This window comes from Ursus americanus, chromosome 5, assembly GCF_024610735.1.
Source record: "Ursus americanus isolate L20-20 chromosome 5, mUrsAme1.1.p, whole genome shotgun sequence".
NCBI lineage: Eukaryota > Metazoa > Chordata > Mammalia > Carnivora > Ursidae > Ursus > Ursus americanus.
The window spans coordinates 81,136,466-81,155,060 of NC_142131.1; the positions used below are offsets into that span (position 1 = coordinate 81,136,466).

General features: G+C 34.1%; 2 protein-coding genes across 2 annotated transcripts; both read right to left on the bottom strand.

Annotated features, from left to right (window-relative positions):
* Positions 1–315: 315 nt before the first annotated feature.
* Positions 316–1,263, bottom strand: LOC123791214 (olfactory receptor 2M3-like). Its single transcript, XM_045795838.2, has one exon. The coding sequence runs from the start codon at positions 1,261–1,263 to the stop codon at positions 316–318; it is 948 nt and encodes a 315-aa protein (XP_045651794.2).
* Positions 1,264–17,321: 16,058 nt separating this feature from the next.
* On the bottom strand, positions 17,322–18,287 carry LOC148110167 (olfactory receptor 14C36-like). Its single transcript, XM_087862465.1, has one exon. It carries the CDS (start codon positions 18,285–18,287, stop codon positions 17,322–17,324), a length of 966 nt encoding a protein of 321 aa, XP_087718591.1.
* Positions 18,288–18,595: the final 308 nt, after the last annotated feature.

The window sequence follows — 18,595 nt, forward strand, 5'->3', positions numbered from 1 at the left end:
TATTTTTTTTATTATGTAGTATTGTGATTGGGAAATATCTTTCTGTTGCTAACTGGTATTGCATAAGACAGTCAGACTATACATTGTGCATGTTACCTTACAGCAAATATTTACTTATAGCCACACTTTGAAGTTTCCATAATGAAAGAAATATAATATTTGAATAAAAAAGCATGCAGACAGTTTTTCACTTTCTAAATCTTGTGTGCTTGTCTAATAAAACTTTTGATACAAAGAGGTAAATATTGGGGGCTGAATTGCACCAATTGAATACATGAATTTCAGCATAAAGCCAAGAAGATAGAAAAAAGTTAATTAAGCAATTTGATCCCCAGACTTGCCCTTCCCCAACACCTTCATGAATGCTCTGGCCACTTCCTTATTACGGAGGCTGTAGATGAGGGGATTCAGCATGGGAGTAAGGATGGTATAGAAGGCTGACACCATCTTGTCCTGGGTGGGGGAACGATCAGAAACAGGCCTCATGTATATAAACATGGCTGCTCCATAGTACATCCCTACCACCATGAGGTGGGAGGAACAGGTGGCAAAAGCTTTTTGGCGACCCTCCCCAGACCCCATGTGAATGACAGCCACAATAACACGAACATAGGAAGCAATGATTACTGCTACAGGAAAAAGAAGCATAATTACACAGCAAATAAACATTAACCTTTCAAACAGCAATGTATTAGTGCATGAGAGAGTGAGAAGGGCAGGGACATCACAGAAAAAGTGGGGTATTTCTCGGGCACCACAATATGGAAAGGACAGTGCAACTGCAATGACAATTATACCATCAAGAAAGCCAACAATCCAGGAAGAAACAACCATAATACAACAGATTTTCTGGTTCATGAGAACTGAATATCGTAATGGGTGACAAATGGCAACATAACGGTCATAGGCCATTGTAGCCAACAGGAAACATTCTGCTCCAAGCAGGGACACGTATAAGAATATCTGGGCTCCACAACCAGCCAGAGAGATGGACTTCCTGCCAGACAAGTAGTTGAAGGCCATCTTGGGTACAGTGGTGCAGATAAGCATGAGGTCCATGAGGGACAGTTGGCTGAGGAGGAAGTACATGGGTGTGTGAAGCTGGGTGTCCAGGTAGATGAGGAGAACCATAGCAATGTTTCCAATGAAGGCCACTGTGAAGATGCCCAAGACCAGAGAGAAGAGGAAGATATGGGTGGGACTGTGATAGAAGATTCCCAGCAGAATGAAATCTGAGTTGAAGGTCTGATTCTCCCATTCCATGATATTCACTCTAGAGAATATAACATATGAAGTGGTCAAGACTGTGCTCATGGAAATATCAAGGACTTCTAGCTTAAATCACCACACCTACATTTCTACATATAGAAAAATATTTCTCTGACCATACTTTTTTTATTTATAAACCAGGAATATTAAAGTTTATTGTTAGCTTTATGTGATTTTTAAAAAATAAATGTAGATAACACACATAGTAAGTTTCATCGTTAGAACATAGGAGGTTTCCCAAGATGCATATAATCTCATTTTAGCAACTAGTGAACTCAACTGTGTAATGTGGATTATCACTTTGGAAATGCACTAAGAGTCACAAGAAAGCTCATGAATTGCTGGGAAGTCAATGAGATTTTCCACTGAATTTAGCACATCACCCTATGATACTAATATAAATGTTGTCTACAAAAGTGTAAAAGGAATCATGTACTAGTTGAAATGAGATGGGATTACTCAAACACCAAGTAAACAGAAGACATTGAGAAATCATCAGTTAGAACTACACAAACAATGAATCATGGAACACTACGTCAAAAACTAATGATGTACTATATGGTGACTAACATAACATAATTTAAAAAAATTACCTTAAGTAATACTTACAGCTAATAAGGTAAGTTGTAGTGGAAGCAGTACCTCACCAATATGCCCATCCCTACTCCATCTCTTAAAATCTGATGTACCTATGAGATATTCTGGCATGGGTCATTTTACAGGAGAAGTAGTCCAGGGTATAGTGAAAAAGCATAGTTCAAAGGGCTCAAACATTATTTTTCTGTGTAATCTTATATAATTAATTTCTCCAAGCCTCATTCTCCACTCTCTTAATTTTAGTATTTGTGAATATTGGCATTGCAGGTGCTATTAAGACAAATGAGATCACATTTGTAAACTACAAACATAACTTTGAATATATTTTGTAACATATTTTTAAAATAAATACTATTGAAGAAAAGAGAGAAGTCTCCTACTTTATCTTTAGACTATTTTCCTTTGTATAAAATAATCTCTCTCATTTCCTTAGCAAGAGTCTTGGAGGGGATTTCTTCACCTATACAATAGCATATTTTTTATTTTTCCTACTTTCACAATCATTTTTTTAAATCTCTTGTTGCGCTCTTCAATGATCAAGGCACTGGCTTACTTTATTTTTATATTTATGGATCTACCCACCTCCAGAAGTCAAGGAAGTGTGCTTGATGTTTTAGTTTGAGGCTTTGGAAAATGAAAAATTTCCATGTGTTTCTGCCCAGTTTACTAAAAATGTACATTTTATTTGACAAAAACTGTAATTTAAAACATGATTTTACTATCCATTGTTTTACCTGTTTTGTAATATTTTAAAATTCTAAGTAGAACTTTAATAACTTGGGTGTGGTTTAGTACTTAAAGGTTTAATGGTCTAGACTATAGGAACAGAGAGAAGGGATCAGTTACCTGTTTTGTATTAATGTCTAGCAAAAGCAATGATGTTAGCTTAATACCACTAAAAAGGCCCTTTTATTTTTTATTTTTTAAGATTTTATTTATTTATTTATTTGAGAGAAATAGAGACAGTGAGAGAAAGCATGAGTGGGGAGTAGGAGAAGCAAGCTCCCTGCTGAGCAAGGACCCTGACACAGGCCTGATCCCAGTATCCTAGAATCATGACCTGAGCTGAAGGCAGATGCTTAACCAACTGAGCCACCCACATGCCCCTAAAAGGGCCTTTTTAGATTTAAAATTTACCCCAAAGGTATGGACCTAGTGAAGAGAAGGGCTATATGCACCCAAATGTTCATAGCAGCATTGTCCACAATACCTAAATTGTGGAAGGAGCCGAGATGCCCTTCAACAGATGACTGGATTAAGAAGATGTGGTCCATATATACAATGGAATATTACTCAGCCATCAGAAAGAATGATTACCAAACATTTGCAGCAACATGGACAGGACTGGAGGAGATTTTGCTAAGTAAAATAAGTCAAGCAGAGAAAGAATTATCATATGGTTTCACTCAGATGTAGAACATAAGAAATAGTAGGGAGATCAGTAGGAGAAGGGAGGGAAGAATGAAGGGGGAGTTAACAGAAGGGGGAATGAACCATGAGAGTCTATGGACTCTGGGAAACAAACTGAGGGCTTCAGAAAGGAGGGGGTTGGGAGATTGGGCTGGGCCAGTGATGGGTATTAAGGAGGGCACATATTGCATGGAGCACTGGGTGTTATATGCAAACAATGAATCATGGCACTCTGCATCAAAAACTAAGGATGTACTGTATGGTGACTAACATAACATAATAAAGAATTTAAAAGATAATAATAAATAAATAAAAATGAAATACATCAAACTGTAATGAACATGTTATCATGCAAATAAGTGTGAACATGTTTGAAATTAAGATCATTGATTTTTCAGTGTATTGAAAAGTATTTCAACCAATGTACCTATACTTTAACAGGGAAGGAATGTATACATTATATATATAATATTGTATGCTACATTAAAGTATTGTATGTTACATATACAATCTGATTACAGCATATTCTGTGCTGCTAAATTATTTTTTTGTTTTGTTTTGCTCTTTTGCTGCTAAATTATTTATGAAAAATTGTTGTACCATAACTTTCACATATGAACTAATTATATAAAATGTTTTAAATGAATTGCTAATGAAATAAATGTCTATGGCATAAAAATATTGCTGCATACTTATTTTTCATCTTTTAACATCATCAGTAAATAGATGTATTAATTTTATTAGGGATGGCTTATATATAATATGGCAATTTTATGTTGTTGTCTCCTGGTATTTGTACAAACATCTTATGGAAGTGAAACGTATGTGTGTGTGTGTGTGTGTGTGTGTGTTTATCTATCATCTATCTATCTATCTATCTATCTATCTATCTATCTATCATCTATCTATCTATCTATCTATACATATACATATACATATATAGAGGTTAGGTGACTGAATTCATCTTAAGTATACCATGGATGAAATTTGATACATGTTTGAACCTATGTGGCTACCACTAAGATATAGATATGGATTTTTTCCAAAAGATTTCCTCCTATCCTTTCATAGTCCATCACCCCCCCCACATGATACATATAATTTAATAATTATCTCTAAAGTATGTTTTGCCTGATTTTTTACCTTGATTGCACATAAATAATAGAGCATATTATCTTTTGTGTCCTCAATATGGAACCTATCACCCTCTTACCTTCATCCCCTCTACCTACTGATTCTTTGACTCGCCTACCACCAGCCACACTGGCCTCCTCATTTCTGGAACACACTTGGAATGCACTAACCCAGTGAGTTTGTACTGGCTGTTCCCTCTAACCATTCTCTATACCTTAGACCAATTACTCACCACTTTCAGGTTCTTACCTAAATGCTTTCTGCTTCATAAAGCCTTTATGGCCTCTTGCTAAATATTATTTTGTTTTTATTCTCCTCAGTATTTCCCACATCTGGCACCAAACTAATTTATCTGATTTTTTCCTGTTTTTCCTCATTAATACGTAAATTAAATGAAGGAGGAGATTTAATGAGTCATATACAATAGATACTTAGTGAATCGAGGCATACTTTTATAGGAAATGATTGTGATTTTTATTTGGGGGTCAGATGTTTTCCTTTCTGCTCTAGCCCTGGCTTTCCTGCAAAGGGGGTGACTGGTTTAGAAGTCCTGTATTGTGTGCTGGTCTGAATGATTTACTAAACTTTATGTTGTGGCTGTGGAAATGGATTGTTGAACTGGGGGGACAAGCATCAAAAGGAGAAAAGCTTTCTTGGGCTGCTTATATTAATCCTAGAAGCCTTAGCACCCCCCGAAGTAGTCTGATTAATTTAATTCTAACAGAACTTTGGCCATTTTTTTCCCTACAGGGTATGATTTTAAGCAATTGGGCTGCATCCTTGAATTATACACAGCATGTCAGATTCATTGACTCTTTCAAGTTGGACCAGAACTATATAATTAACTAGTCTTTAAATTAGGAGATTAGGGGTGCCAAGAAAGCTACAGAGCCTGAGAAACTCCATGGACCAGGTGCCTTTTTCTTTTCTTTTTTTTAACCTGTATCCAATTGTCTTTTTATTTATCTTTCTGCTTAATTAGGGCCATGTACTGCTGTTAAGACCCAATCTTCTTCCACAGCTGGAATCATTGGAGGAACTGAAATGTTTCTAGCGTCCCGCAGTTCATTCTATGTTCAAACTCATAGATTAAATTTCTTTGGAGTAGCTTATGAAAGAGAAATTGCTTAAGGAAGGGTTGTAATCATTTAGCACTGTGCTGCCCTTGACTCTATTATTAATAAATGACAGGAACTGACTCTATAACTAAGTCTCATTTGCCATCCCATTTTCTGCTCCTAACTGTATTTTACAATCCATGTGCACTAACAAACTCTAGTGTATTTTAATACTATGCCTCTTCACAGTCTCTTCACATAAGCAAAATCATCTTTTCATTTAGTCCACAAGAGACCCATTGAATAATAACAGCGTGGGAAAAGTAGGACTAATCAAGACTGGACAGTCTCTATTTACAAGACACAGTTTTGAATTGTTATTTATCAACAGAACACTGCAATATTTAAGTTTAGTAAGTGGAGAGATAGAGCCTGTATACTCCATCCTCTTTTAGATATATAATATATGAAGGCTTGCTACAGATGTTAGTGGTATGCACTTCAGGATATAATGCACATCATTTCACTATATATGTAGTATAATAGTTTCCTCACAAACTTATTAACATCATGAATTATCAAATCCTCACATTTTGGAATAAAAAGTCATTGTTTGCCAAAAATACCTTGAAAAATATACAACATAACTATAGCTAAACAGTCGTGTGTGTATATGTGTATATATATATATATATATATATATATATATATATATATATATATATATATATATATTCATATTTATACTTACAGGTTAAAAGGGAAATTAAAGTGAGTGAGGTGGGCAGAAAAGAGGAGAGTCACATTGGCTAAGTAAAGACAGCACACAACAGAATATTGAAAGGCAGTGAATAATAAAGGAAAAAAATCTTCGACTGAAGAGAAACTGAGAGGAACAAGGGAGAAAAAAAAAGCAGGAGATTTTTTGTTTGAATTCAGATCGTGGTCACTGAGCCCATTTCTGTGCTAAATGTGATGCATTCAATGAGTGATCATTATGATCCCACCACCAGACACAAGGACTAGGCACTTATGTATAAAACAACATGCAACAACTGCCTTTGCCTCCTAATAGAAGATTAAACCACTTCTCACAAAAAGGATTGCTGATGCCTTTTGAAAAAATTCATCAGTACTTCAGGGAAAAAAAATCTTATTTGCATCTGTACCCACTGACATTATGCATAAATCTGATTTTCTATTTTTCAGTCATTTGACATAGTCCTTTTGGGTTTTCCCCAAAGCACCATTGGATTATATTATTCTTTTTCTCAAAAGCATTAAATGTCTCAAATCTTCTGCAGCATCTCCTTATTGATCTTGTTTGTGAGGTATTGCAGAAAGTCATTCAAGCCTTTATTTCAAGTCATGTGTTCTCCATTTCCCAATATCAACTCCACACATTTCTGCTTAGAGATCCCAAAGATACAACACATAAATCTGAAGGTAGATTCCTACTCAGGGTTTACTCAGAATGTCTTTCCTCTGGGCTTCTGGGTGGCTCAGTGGGTTAAGTTCTGCCTTCAGCTCAGGTCATGATCCCAGGGTCCAGGGATCCAGTCCGCATCAGGCTCTCTGCTCAGTGGGAAGTCTGCTTCTCCCTCTGACCATCCCCCCAGCTCATGATCTCTCTCACCCACTCTCTCTCTCTCTCTCTCAAATAAATAAATACAAGTTTTAAAAATCTTTTAAAAAAGAATGTCTTCTCTGTTCCACAATCCTTTGCCTTGGTAAATCATATCATGTTTGTCCTTCAAGTTTCAAAGCACATGCATCTTTCTTTATTTCCTTCTTCATTCTGTAGACAGCAAGCCTGAATATGTTAAATTTACAGAAGATGTGTCATCTACCTCTGTTCTATATAAAAACCTAATATTGTGGACCTTAAGATCAGATAAACATGAGTTTTCAGCCTTGCTCTACCATTAACTCCTGCATCATCAGGCAAGTTAACTAACCTCTCTGAGATTGTTTTATGCTCCTGCCCACATCATAGAGTTGTTATAAGATAGAATATATTAACGTTTACAAATTCCTCATGAAAGTGTCATTCAGGCTATGTTCATGAGATCAGAATTACCTTTATTGTACATATCTTATCACACTTTTTAAAATACTTGCAGTAAGTTCCACTGTTATTCACTTGCAATTATTATTTTTTTAATATTTTGTCTTCCTTACCAGAGTGTTGGTTCTTGATTGGTAAACTATATATTTAATTTTTATGGAATGAATAAACAATAGATGTGTGCATACAGGTGGAATTCATAAGATTCCCATAAGTGATTGAAAACATGAATAGAGTAGCTCCACTGGAGTCTTGCAAAGGTCCATAACTAGCATATATTTTATTGCTCTCAATAATGTCTTACACTAACTTTGCATCATTTCAGTTATTATTTAACTTAACATTCACAATTCCCTGTATTAAATATAAGAAATACATTACTCTAATTTTACAGATAATATAAAAATATAAGTTGCAGGTAAACTTGGAAAATTACCTCTCTATTTGGAGGACTTCAAAGTAACAAAATTTCTAATATGTAACTTTTGAAGGACATGTAGTTCCAGCTTACTGAACTTCAGAAAGGCAGTTCGAAATATATACCATCTTCCTTGGACTTACCTTCTAGATGTTTCTAGGGAGAGAGATATGGAACTACTTACTAAGCAACTGAAAACATTTAAATTTCTAGAGAAAACCTAGTAACACATCTTGCTAAGTCATCTGTGATTTCAATTTGCAATCCCTCCAGGTTATCCAGTCCCTAGACTTTAATTATAGTAATGTATGTTATTACCTACTTTTTTCTCCCAAGGCCTCATATAAAATTATTTCTCTATTTTGAAAATGTGGATCTTTTTAAAATAATAATATTTTTATTATATTATGTTAGTCTTATTAATATTTGTGATCAAAATAAAATGCAGTTACATCCTAGATTAATAGTATGACCCCCTTATTTTTCTCCCTGTGTCTCTTGGCTCGTTCATATATTGATGACTCCATTTGCAATTGCCTTTTAAAATTATTTTCATAATTTTAAAATATTTCACTACTAACTCCACAAGATGGACAAGTGACAAACAGGCAATTGGTTTCCTGATTCTAAAATAAAATGAATAGAGATACTCATTGAGATTTGGGCTTTATTACCTCTAAGTAGAACTCTTTTAAAATTCACTATTATTTCCAAATTGATTATTCAAGTGCTTCCATTTGAGGAGTCATTTGACTTGAGATTTCTACACTGGAGATTTCAACACAATTTTAATTTCTTTACCTTTTCTTATTTAAACACTTGCTATTTGTGGTTATTCTATTCAGATTCTAGTACTGGTTATCTTGTCATTATCTCCAAATATTATGTGCCTGGTTAATTTTTCCTCCGTGGATAATCAGACTCCCCCAAGTTTTCAAAGTTGTCCTTTTCGTTTTCTTTGGTTCATGTTTATGATCACTGCATCTATATATCTTCATTTAATAGTTTTTTTCCCCTAAATTCCAGAGGCTACTCAATGCCTGCTATTTATATTGTTTTGACATTCTTTCTGCATCTCATATTGATCATGTTCAGTTCCAAACCATTACTTCCTTATGAATCTACTGCTCATTTAATATTGACTTCAGCTTCTAAGTAACCCTTCATTTTGTTAATGATGTTCTCCACTTAAGAGTTATATAGGATAGAAACAATATCCGAAAAGGAAGATGTCTGGGTTTCCAAAAATACCATCCACTTGTATGCAAGAGAATTTGGTAGGATTTTATATTTTCTCCAGCAATACAAAGAAAAAAAGCATTTTCTTTCACTACATTGTCAAAATCATTTGTTACTGCTTTTTTTTTTTTTTTAACTTTTATGAACCTAGCGTTGCCTGGGTGGCTCAATTGATTAAGCAGCTGGCTCTTAATTTCGGCTCAAATCATCATCTCAGTGTCCAGGGATTGAGCCCCACATCAGGTTCCTTGCTTGATGGGGAGTCTGCTTGAGATTCTCTCTCTCTCCCTCTGCCCCAAATCATGCTCTCTTTTTCTCTCTCTAAAATAAATAAAATAAATCTTAAAGAATCAAACTTTTGTGAACCTATTTGTGAGAGATTGTTTCTCATTCTTATATTAATATGCATTTTGTTTTTACTGATACAGGTATTTGTCTCATATATTTACTGGGCATTCAGATATCCTCTTCAATGAATTGTCTTTAAAGTCATTAACATATATCTTGTGAAAGCAAAATGATAGTATAATTTCATATTTTTATATGGATTTTCCTAATCCACAAAATTATGTCTTGCATTGGACCCTCTTTCTACAGTGATTTATAATGTCATTTAATATTTATCACATTTCCACACATGAAAGTACCTATTTGAAGCCATTGCTTAATTTATTTATTACAATATTACCTAGTTTTTATTTCCATGGCTTGAAAACAATTCGTGATGTCCTTGAAGATGTCATCTATTGTTTACTTATTTAATCTAAGATTTCTTAGGAAATGCTTAAATTTTATCTCCCATCACAAACTGCTTAAATCTAGGCATTTTTATTAAAAAAAATAAATAATTTTGTGATTAAATCACAGATTTTGGGGAACCTGTTATTCATAACTGGAAGCAAATTTGAAGTTATTTGCATTATTTTCATTATTCAGGTATTTCTGAGAATTTATTTTTGTGTAAATGACCATGAGCACAATTGCCGAATCTTAAATATAAATTAACCGATACCAGTAGATTGTACCAAAAGATGCCAATATCCAATTATGTTACAAGTGGCAACTGAGAAAAATTTTATATGCCCCCTTTCATTGCACCATTTAACATTATTCAGCCTCCGGAGTTTTGCTATTCTATTTAACACAGTGGTACTTCATTGTTATCTAAATTTTATTTCCTTGATTTTTAGTTAAATTGAGGTATTTTCAATGATATGCAGACACCTCTTTTTTTTTTAATATTTTATTTATTTAACAGAGAGAGACAGCCAGCCAGAGAGGGATCACAAGCAGGGGGAGTGGGAGAGGAAGAAGCAGGCTCACAGTGGAAGGGCCCGACGTGGGGCTCGATCCCAGAACGCTGGGATCATGCCCTGAGCCAAAGGCAGATGCCCAATGACTGTGCCACCCAGGCGCCCCCAATATGTAGACACTTCTTAAACATTTTAGATTTTATTGTTTTGTTTGTTTTAGGCAAGTAGATTATCTTCTTTCAGTCCGTATCATTGTGTTGACTTTGGCCATGATATTTTTTACTAGATAAATGTTCATAATTTTAATGTAATTAAATAATATTTCCTTAATCTTTTGTTGAAGAAATCTGTCCATTCCTTATAAGAAGTAGATTATTTTATGTTACGTTCAAATAATTACATAATACAGCATTCCTTATTGAAACATTTAATCAACAGGGATCATTTTTCTGTATTTTTTTAAATAGGAACCTAAATTTATTTTTCTCTGTGTCTGAGCAAGTTTTCTCTACTCAAGATAATAGTAATTTTTGTCCTTTTAATATATAATTTCTCCTTTATCAGATTTTAAGATTCTATATACTCTAAGTCAGGTTTTGAGATCGATAGTGTCCCAATGGTTTCTTTGTATACTGTTATGATTTAACACTGAGTAATATTAGATGTGTAAAATAAATATTAAAAATATATATGAAAGAGAATTGACATTGTGAAAATATTGTAATGCCATCCTTGAACAGAGAATGCCTATTTCTTCTAGTCATCTTGCACATCCTTTATTTTATCCATATAGGATATTTTTGTATTGTAAATTACATTGAAATATTTATTTTATACTAACTTTTTATTGTAAATAGTATTTTATTTTCCTGAAATCACCATTGCTGGTGTAAAGGAAATGCTAAGGAATTTTGTATACTGATCTTTATGAACCCTCTTTTTAGGCTACTAAAAGGATCTGTTGATTTGGTGTTTCTAGTTAGATGATTATTTCTTTGAAAAACAGGAGTTTTTTTGCTCTATCTGAATCGTAAAGCTCATATTTCTCCTATTTTTCTCATGATAACAAATATGTTCCTGAATACCCATCACCCATCTAGCCTATCCTTCTCACATGTCCCTCCTTCAACCCTCAGTATCTTCTCTATAGTTAAGAGTCTCTTATGGTTTATTTCCCTCTCTCTCTCTCTTCCCCCCCTCTATGTTCATTAGTTTTGTTTCTTAAAATTCACCTATGAGTGATATCATATAGCGTTTGTCTCTATGTTTTGTTTCTTAAATTTCAGCTATGAGTGAAATCATATGGCTTTTGCCTTTCCCTGAGTTATTTCACTTAGCATAATACACTCTAGCTCAATACATTGTGAATGTAATATTTCATTTTTTGATGGCTGAGTAATAGTCCATTGTGTATACATATCACATCTTTTTTTTACCCATTCATCACTCAATGTACATTTGGTTTTTTCCATAATTTGGCTATTGTTGATAAGGCTGCTGTAAACATCAAGGTGAATGTAATTAGTATTTTTGTATTCTCTGGTCAAATACTTAGTAGTGCATTGCTGGATCAAAATGTAGTTGTATTTTCAACTTTTTGAACAACTTCCATACTGTTTTCCAGAGTGGCTGCACCAGTTTGCATTCCCACCAACAGTGTAAGAGGGCTCCCCTTTCTCCACATCCTTGCAAACACCTGTTGTTTCCTGTGTTGCTAATTTTAGCCATTCTGACTCATTATAGTTTTGATTTGTATTTCCCTGATGATGAATGATGTTGAGCATCTTTTCATGTGTCTGTTAGCCATCTGGATGTCTTCTTTGAAAAAAATGTCTACTCATGTCCTCTGCCCATTTTTAACTGGCTTATCTGTGTTTTTGGGTGCTGAGTTTTATATATATATATATATATATATATATATATATATATATATATGTGTGTGTGTTTTAGAAACTAACCCTTTACCAGATATGTCATTTGCAAATATCATCTCCCATTCTGCAGGTTGCCTTTTAATATTGTTGATTGTTCCCTTTGCTTTGCAGAAGATTTTTATTCTGCTGAAGTCCTAATAGCTTATTTTTGGTTTTGTTTCCCTTGCCTCAAGAGACATACCTAGAAGTAAGGTGCTATGGCAGATGTCAAAGAGGTTGCTGCCTGTGTTCTCCACTAGTATTTTGATGGATACTTTAGGTCTTCCAAGCATTTTGAATTTATTTTGGTGTGTGGTATAAGAAAGTTGTCCAGTTTAATTCTTCTGCATATAACTGTCCAATTTTCCCAGCACCATTTATTGAAGAGACTGTCTTTTTTTCCATTGGATAATCTTTCCTGCTTTGTCAAATAGCAGTTGACCATATAGTTGAGAGATAATTTCCAGCTTTTCTATTCTGTTCTATTGATCTCTTTTTCTATTTTGTGCCATTACCATACTGTCTTGATCACTACAGCTTTGTAATATAACTTGAAGTCTACAAATGAGATGCCTCCAGGTTTACTTTGCTTTTTTAAGATTGTTTTGGCTATTTGGGGTCTTTGGTGGTTCCATAGAAATTTTAGGATTGCTTGTTCTATCTCTGTGAAAAAAATGCTTGTGGCATTTTGATGGGCATTGCTTTAGATGTGTAGATTGCACTCGTAATATAAACATTTTAGCAATATTTGTTCTTCTAATCCATGAGCATTTAATGTTTTTTTCTCCCATTTCTTTTGTCATCTTCAATTACTTTCATCAGTGTTATGACTTTCAGAGTACAGATATTCTACCTTTTTGGTTAGGTTTATTCCTATGTATCTTCTGGTTTTTGGCACGATTATGGATGGGATTTATAACTTGATTTATCTTTTGGCTGCCTCATTATTGGTGTATAGATATCAAACAGATTCCTGTATATTGATTTATACACTGCAACTCTAGGATTCATGTATCAGTTCTAGCAATTATTTTGGTGGAGTATTTTAGGTTTTCTATATAGAGTATCATGTCACCACAAATGATGAAAATTTGACTTCTTTTTTCCAATTTGGATGTCTTTTATTTCTTTGTGGTTTCTGACTGTTGTGGTTACAATTTCCAGTATCATGGATATTACTGTCTTGTTCTGACCATGAGGGAAAAGCAAAAAACTCTCATTTGTTCCACATTGAGGATGGTATCAGCTGTGGGTTTTGTATATGGACTTTATTATGTTGATGTAAGTTCCCTCTTACACTCTTTTTTGAAGGTTTCCATCATGAACGAGTGTTGTACTTTGTCAAATGTTTTTTCTGTATTAAAATTATCATATGGTTCTTATCCTTTTGTTTATTAATGTGGTGTATCACCTTTATTGATTTGTGAATATTGGACCACCCTTGCCTCCCAGGAATAAATCCCATTCGATCATGATGAATGATTCCTTTAATGTTCTGTTGGATCAGTTTGCTAGTATTTTGTTGAGAATCTTTCCATATATGTTCATCTGGGCTATTGGCCTATAGTTCTGTTTTTCAGTGTAGTCTTTGTCTGGTTTCGGTATCAGGGTAATGTTGGCCTCTTGGAATGAGTTTGAAAATTTTCTTTTGATTTCTATATTTTGGAATAGTCAGAGAAGAATTTGTATAAATGTTTTTAAAATGTTTTGTAGAATTCATTTGTGAAACCATCCAGCCCTGGACTTTTGATTGTTGGGAAAGTTTTGATTACTGATTCAATTCCTTAACTGGTTATCAGTCTGTTCAAGTTTTCTATGTTTCCTTGTTTCAGAAAAGCTGTGAATTTTTAAAGTTGTTATTTTCCTGGCCAGCATGGACTATAGGGAACTATTCAGTATTGGATTAGCCTTTCTTAAAGGAATGTTTACAATACAGATCCTGTATCATAACTTATAAGCCCTTCAAATTTCCAGCCTCATACATTTATTTGTTTTCCGGGTCTTTGGGCAACTTGAAATATTGTATCCCTTGGCTAATTTGGATCTATATCACTTTTGCTGTAATAAAACATAACTGTGCACTGGGTGTTAGATGCAACTAATGAATCATCGAACTTTACATCAGAAACCAGGGATGTACTGTATGGTGACTACCATAATATAATAAAAAAAAAACATTAAAAAGACATAACCATTGGCTAAAGGCTTTTCTGAATTCTGTGAGTATTTATAACAAATTACTGAATCTGAGAATGGTTTGGGGGACCCACAAACTTTCAGTTGGCATCAGAAATGAAGATGGTCTTTTGAAGTTCATACACTGTGCAGGAACAGATATTTTATACAACAACAATGACAACAAACGGGCTTTTAGATTACTTGAATTTTGTGAAACTCCAGCTGAAAACTATACTCTGTTCCAAAGTCAGTTTATTTATTCCAAATGAAGTAGAGAGAAAACCCAAGGACTCAGAGAGTGAAGTCCTGAGCTGTTTAGAAATATTCCCAGGCCATGATACTAAGTTCTAATAGATCATCTGTACAGAGGATCAATAGGTAAATGAATAACATGAACATGAACACCACTATAGACTAAATGTACTTAATGAGCATATATAGAACTTTCTACCCGACAGCAGCAAATATACATTTTTCTCAAAGATACCTGCAACCTTCTCCAAGATATATCATACATTAAGTCAAAGAACAAGTTGTAACAATTTTGAGAGCATTGAAATCACACAAAATATATTTTTTGATCACAATGAAATAAAACTAGAAATTAATAACAAAATAATATTGGAAAAGAGTCAACATTTGGCAATGAAACAGCACACTCTTACAACCTATAGGACAAAATAAAATCAAATTTGAAATCAGTACAATCTTATAAATACAGAAATGTAACACAACAGAGCAAAACTTGTGTTACTCAACAAAATCATAATTTAGAGGGAACTTTATAGTATTAACTCTGTCTGTATCAAATAACCTCAGTTTAGGACTCAAAGACTATTTTTTTAAGTACAAACTGAGCCCAAAGTAGGATGAAAACCATAGAAATTAAAGCGTAAATAAATACAATAGAAAATAGACAAACTCCTATATTTCTAAACCAAGACACTAATCTGTACAATGTGGGAACATTATCAGTTACATGAGGTTATTGAAGAGTTGATAAGATAATGCATTAAAAGGCTTTGTACAATTCATGCTACTTTCTGTTGCCCTCATTTTGCTCTGAAAAATTTTGTTATGATGTGATGGCTTAGAATATGTACAGTGATCATAATGCTAATAATAACTGCATGGACAACAGGCATTCAGAATCTCACATTTCATCCTTTCAGTTAGGAGATATAAATCATTTCTCATACTTAATGGCATTATTGTTCATTTCCCCTTCTTAGAGTTTGTGTGGATTGCCCACCTCTCCCTTTGACAGCAAGTGTGGCCATGTGACTTATTTGGTCAATAAAGTGTGAGCAAAAATGACTGGTAGAGACATAAAGAACTGGTGTGTGCTTCTCTACATTTTCTTGCTCCCTGTGACTGAGTCTTGACTATGGTATTCTGTTTTCCCATACTTAAAATTATTTTGTTTTTTAAAACAGTAAAAATTCTGCCATGACTCTCTTTGTTTTCCTATATAAGTCAAAATTTCTTTTCACATGAATGCCATATCTTTGGTATTGTGATTCTCCTTGAGGTCAAAATATATGTTTGAATCTCTTCTCAAATATATAGCTTACATTGTTTACTACTAAAACCTGTTTTCAGAATGCATACTTGGATTTCTTTTTAATATTTGTTATATGTTTGTCTCCTTGAGAGTTCAAGTTTCTCCACTGTAAAGCCAAAATCCTCCTGGAAGGTGTCCAGAGTTACTTTAAATTATATCCATATTTATGAAAGAACCCACACAGCTGATATTTTCAGGTCAGCAGTAGTCACATGGCTTCTGATTGGAGAACACTCCCACCCGTTCTATTTGCATTTTTTAAAGTAAATGTTTAAAACTCATACTTCAATGTGACCGAATTCTTATTTTCAATGTCTCTGTCAAATGTATCCAATTCAGGGAGCCCCCGTTGGCTGCCATTTGGCATATGCTATGAGCTAGAGGTAAAGCTTTGTTCCATTAAACTACTAAAACTCTGAGGTTGCTAATTCTTGCAGCATAATCAACCATATAATGGCTTATAATATTGACAAAAAATATAAATATTTTAGATGACGGTATCAGAAAGCAAAGTAGCATTATATTCACTTCTTAGTGGTCTTAATGGATGTATGGAGAAGCATATGATGATAAGTGGCGAGAGAAAGTTTGTATATTCCTGTAATCAATCTAGCAAATAATGTTTAAAGCATAAGCAAGTAAATGTATTCCTAAGCCACTTGAAAATACTTTTTAGCAAAATTTTGGTCTGATGACAAGTATAATGTATCTATATTTCCCTTGCCATGTGAACAAGTTGTATAAAATATTTCTGATCCTCTCATACATGACTCTACATTCCCGCCAAATTCACTTCTCATTTCATAGCTACACTGCATTCATATAAAGTGGTATTCAGAAAAAAACTATATTTTCATATTTATTTTTGAATGATTGTGACTATTTCTTCTATACTACTGTTTAATACTAGGTTTTTAAATATTTAAATTGTGAATAAATACAAAACAGTAGTTTAATAGAAAATACTTCTAAGGATAACTTTTTTGTCTTTTTAGACTAAAATTTTTAGCAAGTGTTCTTAAGTTGTCAAAGCATGAATAGGGATTTCTTATTCATAATACCAGATCCTTTACCCAGTGGCATATTCAGATAAGTCAACACTTCAGAAGGGAAATTATATTGATAAATGATATATTTTAATGACATTATATATTAATGTCAGTTATATTGATAGAATTCCAATCAATTTCTCAATTTATTGCTGAAAACATGAATTTTATTCAATAATTTAGGGTGAGCCTCAGCAATTTCCTATACATTTCCTGAATAAACATTCTCTTCATTTTATTAATGGCATATTTTATTTGCTCATTTCTAAGACCATAGATAACAGGGTTGAAGAGTGGGGGGATTATGGAATAGAAAACAGAAAGGACCATGTCATGAATAGTGGAAGAGTTTTCAGATGGCCTCAAATATACATAAAAGCCTGAACTGAGGAAGACAGACACCACCAGGATGTGAGGGACACAAGTAGAAAAAGCCTTTTTCCTGTCTGCTCCACTTGGAAACTTGAGAACAGTAGAAAATATGTGAATGTAAGACCTGATGATGAAGATGAAACAGCCACCACCAATCCCCAGACCAGAGGCAATGGTCACCATCTCTTTGCTAAAGGTGTCAGAGCAGGAGAGCTTTAGAAGAGAGGGGATATCACAAAAAAACTGATGGATAACATTGGATTGACAGAAGGGCAGCCGGAATGTGTTGCCAGTGTGCACACCTGCATAGATGAGACCACTGAGTATGGAAGCCAGAGTCATTTGGATGCAGATTTGAGGGTTCATGATCACAGGGTAGTGAAGGGGTTGGCAGACAGCCACATGACGGTCATGGGCCATGATAGTCAGAAACAGAAGCTCCACATATACAAAGAAAACCACTAGGAAGACCTGAGCTACACACCCAGCCTTTGAAATGGTGTTGCTGTCAAGCAGGGAATTGATGCATGAGTTAGGAACAGTTACAGAAATGTAGCAGGCATCCAAGATGGATAGATTTCTGAGGAAGAAGTACATGGGTGTGTGAAGACTCCTGTCAAGGGTGGTGACAGTAACAATGAGAATGTTCCCCATCAGAGTCACTGTATACATCAGAAAGAAAGTTATGGCATGCAAAACCCGTAGTTCCCATACATCAGAAAACCCCGTGAGGAGAAATCCCATCATTATTGTGGAATTTAGCATCTGTGGGTAATGCAATTTGTACCTGGAATGTAAGAATGAACTCTTGAGCTCATGAAGAATCAAATTATGGAAATATGGTTCTTAAATATTTTAGTCTTGACCCCTACCTAATTTAACCTATATTGAAACTTCTAATATTTTTGAAAGAAAATTAGGTGGTCCTCCTTTAGTCTACAAGATATTATTATTTGTACATATTATTTTATTCCTACTGTAGTAATGAAATGACAATTATAACCTACAATAAATATATAAAAGTTCAATACATATTTCTACACACTTCCATTGGAGGACACAATGTTCTCATG